This window comes from Amphibalanus amphitrite, unplaced genomic scaffold, assembly GCF_019059575.1.
Source record: "Amphibalanus amphitrite isolate SeventyFive unplaced genomic scaffold, NRLGWU_Aamphi_draft 001243F_arrow, whole genome shotgun sequence".
In the NCBI taxonomy this organism is placed as follows: Eukaryota; Metazoa; Arthropoda; class Thecostraca; order Balanomorpha; family Balanidae; genus Amphibalanus; species Amphibalanus amphitrite.
In genome coordinates this window covers 23,924-28,346 of record NW_024882736.1, presented here as the reverse complement: position 1 = coordinate 28,346, position 4,423 = coordinate 23,924, and the positions used below count along the sequence as shown (strand labels likewise).

The following is a 4,423-nucleotide window of genomic DNA, read 5'->3' as shown; positions in this document are numbered from 1 at the left end:
TACGTAGATGACACGTTCGTGATTGTTAGCGAGCAAATAGGCATTTTTGATATCTTCGCAAAGACGGCCGGCGCTCGGAGCGCGGCGGTCGGTCCGCCGCGCCACGCCGCTCACATATGTGTCATCTGGCCCCTGTCCTGGTTCTCATGCCCACGTGTTGTGCGTACCACGAGGGCTGAGACGGGACGGGGGCCTGACAGTCTTCGACGGGACTCCACCGGTGCGCGACGGCCCGGTGCACGACGTGGCCGACGTGGCCTTACGTACGACGCGGCCGACGTGGCCCTACGAGAACGATTCAGTGAACCGCATTTGTGACCGCCGTATTTTGTGCATTTTAATCGTTTCCGTTTCATTCAAGAATAGACTTTTACTTATATGAACAATAACTTTATGGTCCTCCGGGTGACGAAAGAGAACGAGTGAACGATCACGAGCACGCACGAACATTTCCGTATCGAACGGGTGAACTGAACGATTCTCACGAACATTCTGGTCCTCCGGGCCGGATATCAGTGAACTAGTGTGATGGATTTACAGTGACGACGCGGTGTTGTGAACTGTGAGTACAATGTCTGACAAGCGGTCACGACATGCCAGTGATGCGAAATCACATCAAAGCCGCCGGAGCTCGTACCACACGAGGAGTGAGGCGAGCTTCAGCACGGCGTCCTCCGGCCTCAGTGAAGCCCGCCGCCGAGCTGCGCTAAGCAAGCTCCAGGCGGATCAAACCCAGCGCGCGGCCGCGGCCAAGGCTGAGCTGGCCCGGCGTCTGGCAGAGGCGGAGGCAGCCCTGGAGGCACAGGCGGCGAAGGATGAAGCTGAGCGCTGTCAGCTGGAGCTGGAGCTGCTAGAGCAGGAGGAGCGGGGCTCGCAGCCTCGTTCGTCCGCTCCACCGTCCGTCGCTGGTCTCCCGGTGGTTGCAACAGAGCCACTGGCACGAGTGTGCGTGTCTCAACAGATGGACGAGTCAGTCACGCGCACCCGACAGTGGCTGGCTCAATCTCAGCTGCACGTACCGCCGGTGAACACGACTCCTGTCGGCACTCTACCTCCACCTGCAATGCGTCTGCAGCGCCCGTCCAGTGACGACACCCGAGCGGTCCCGCATCTGCCGCGCATTACGCTGGAGAAGTTCGGCGGCTCTGCCATCGAGTGGCCGCGGTGGATAGCCCTCTTCAAAGCGCTGGTGCACGACCGCGCTGATCTCACCGACGTGGAACGGCTAACCTACCTGCAGACTCACCTGACGGGGCCGGCAAAGGAGTCTGTGCGCGGCATGCTCTGCGACGCCAGTCTCTACAGCACCGCCCTGGGTGAGCTGGAACGAGAGTTTGGTGACCCGTCCCGTGTGATACACGCCACGATGAAAAGACTCCTCACAGCGCGGCCGGTGAAAGATGGCGATCTGTCAGCGCTGACAGAGCTGTCTCGTGAGCTCCACACCGCGGTGAGCGTCCTACAGTGTTTGCACTACGAGCACGACCTTGCCGCCGCCACGAACGTCACCACTGTGACTGGGAAGCTACCAGCCTCCCTCGCCTGGAGGTGGGGCGAGCACATGGTGGAAAACGGCATCACTCGTCCGACGCTCGTCGATCTCGACGAATGGCTTCGCCGTCATGTGTCAGCTGGTCGGTTGGCCTTGAACGTGACCACCAAGCAGCTGCCGAAGGTCGAGGCTAATGACGCTGAGTGCCGTCCGAGACGCGTGTTTACCACCGCGTCGGCGCGGCCCACGCCGGCGGCTGTAAAGCGGGAGAGGACAGCTGCCATAAAGTCATCAGCGGACGGACACAGTGACTGGTGTACCATGTGTAAGCAAACACACGAGCTCCAGCACTGTGACGAATTTCTCGCGCTGACTGTGAGTGAGAAGGCAGAGTTCGTCGGCAGAAACGGACTGTGCTTTAACTGCCTGGGTCGCGATCACATCAGCGCCACGTGTCCCAGTGATGCACGATGTGACGCGGAGCACTGCGGCAGGCGTCATCACACGCTGTTACACAATGGAGGACGAGTGTTTCCGCTGCGCGATTCCGATGATGGTACGCCGTCATCTGCCAAACATGTCGGCACCGCATCGGCCGAGCCTCGCAGTGATATTCTCCTACAGGTGGTGCCCATCACCGTAAACGGGCCGGCAGGTAGCCGCACCACGAACGCGCTCCTGGATCTCGGGAGTCAGATCACACTGATCACCGACGACCTGTGTGACCGACTCGGCATCTCGGGGCCCACCGACAAATTGGTACTGAGTACGCTGAGTGGGACCCAAACGACGACGTCACGACGCGTATCCTTCGCCGTCGAGGCTGTGGGCGGCGACGGCAGGGCACACCGTATACGAAACGCCCAAACGACGCCGACGTTAAACGTGTCAGCCAAGGCCATGGACTGCACAGTGGCAAAGGAGAAATGGCCGCACCTGGACGACCTGGATCTCCCCAGCGCCACCCACGGCCCAGTGGAGGTGCTCCTGGGAACCGACGTCATCGAACTTATTGTGCCGCGGGAAGTGATCGAGGGACCGACGGGAACGCTGTGCGCCGTAAGGACGCTGTTGGGATGGACGGTGACCGGGCGGGCGTCGGAACGCTCGGTGCTCGATGGTGAACACGTTGTCAATCACGTTCGTGTCAGCGATAAAACGAGTGCAGTCGCTGACCTTCACACCCAGGAATCATCAGAGACGACCCAGTGGTGTCACGCAGCCGAGCCGCCGGGCCCGGCCGACATCTTCAGCAGAGGCGGCCCGGGGACGGACCTCGCCCCCGGCGGACCGTGGATACGAGGTCCAGCTGCGCGGTCCGGCCCGGCCGCCCCCTCCGGCGACGAGACGAGGGTGACGGCGTGCGTCACCGAGCGAGCGGAGCCGGTCGTAAACGGCAGTGACTTTTCGTCCTGCCTCATGGACTCCGGCGGCCTGCTCAGAGTCGGTGGCCGTCGCTGGAAGCGGAAGAACACGCAGCCGCAGGATCGCTCCTGGCGACGCCGGCGGCGAGAGTGTCTCCCCGCGCACGCCGACCGCACACTGCATGTCGATCATGGACACGACCGAGGTCAGGGTTGGCGAACTAGTGCGACTGACCGACGTAAACGTACCACGTGGACATTGGTCGGTGAGATGAGCGGAGTGTGTGACCCTGGTGTGGGCGGTCGTATTCCCGCCGTTGACGTGACGACTGATACCGGCCAGTACAGGCGGCCTGTCTCTCGTCTCTGCCGTCTTGAGTGCGACGGCGACGGACAGTAAAGCAGTGTGGAGATCGGAGCGTTTATTAGTGTTTCCTGCGCCCACCATTCGCGGTGCTAACGTGTGTGTGTGTGTGCGTGAGAGAGTGAGCCGCTCATTCTGTCCGCTGCGAATGGTCATTTGTGTTGAGTGTTCACTGTTCAGCCATTAGCTATCAGCTGTGAGCCGTGTGACAGTTCTTGGACGCGCTAGTAGTTTACGACCTTAGCAGTGTTATATTAGTTTATGATACGCACCGTGTTAGTGCTATTGTACGTCCGCGTTTGTTCGCTTCGCCGCTTCGGTAACGTAATGTGTGTCGTGTTGTACTTTGTGTGATGGGTGTTTGTTGTGTGTCGGCCATGTGACGGCAATGTCACTGCCGCCGATGCCTTTCGGCCCAGCGTGTGTAGTTTACGACATGCGTCAGTGTGTGACGGCGCCCGGCTGCCGAGAACGCGCCGTCACCAGTTTTATGACTGGGTGATTGTTGGCGGGGATAATGCCTGCCTCAGTCAGACATTGTGTAGTGCGTAATGTGCATTGTCTGTGAGTTATGTATATCGCGCATGTTGAACGGATCGTTACGAGTGTGTGCGTGCGTACGGGACGCTTGAACGATTGCTCGCTAGTTGTTGGATTTTCCGCGGATGATCGCGAAAAACCGGGCCGGCTATGTTAGCGAGCAAATAGGCATTTTTGATATCTTCGCAAAGACGGCCGGCGCTCGGAGCGCGGCGGTCGGTCCGCCGCGCCACGCCGCTCACATATGTGTCATCTGGCCCCTGTCCTGGTTCTCATGCCCACGTGTTGTGCGTACCACGAGGGCTGAGACGGGACGGGGGCCTGACAGTCTTCGACGGGACTCCACCGGTGCGCGACGGCCCGGTGCACGACGTGGCCGACGTGGCCTTACGTACGACGCGGCCGACGTGGCCCTACGAGAACGATTCAGTGAACCGCATTTGTGACCGCCGTATTTTGTGCATTTTAATCGTTTCCGTTTCATTCAAGAATAGACTTTTACTTATATGAACAATAACTTTATGGTCCTCCGGGTGACGAAAGAGAACGAGTGAACGATCACGAGCACGCACGAACATTTCCGTATCGAACGGGTGAACTGAACGATTCTCACGAACAGTGATCTTAAAGAAAGATCAGGTAGGTGAACTACTCGACCACCTC

At 59.6% G+C, this 4,423-nt stretch overlaps 1 protein-coding gene across 1 annotated transcript; it reads left to right on the top strand.

Annotated features, from left to right (window-relative positions):
* Positions 1-571: 571 nt before the first annotated feature.
* Positions 572-3,234, top strand: LOC122371430. The gene is made up of 2 exons (XM_043347759.1): positions 572-3,062; positions 3,200-3,234. The coding sequence occupies exons 1-2, from the start codon at positions 572-574 to the stop codon at positions 3,232-3,234; spliced, it is 2,526 nt and encodes an 841-aa protein (XP_043203694.1).
* The last annotated feature ends 1,189 nt before the right edge of the window (positions 3,235-4,423 follow it).

Bases quoted from the DNA above. Each gene is read 5' to 3' on its own strand.
- LOC122371430 (XM_043347759.1), top strand. From the start codon at position 572: ATGTCTGACAAGCGGTCACGACATGCCAGTGATGCGAAATCACATCAA. The intron at 3,063-3,199 runs GTCAGGGTTGGC...GATACCGGCCAG, and splicing joins CGATCATGGACACGACCGAG to TACAGGCGGCCTGTCTCTCG.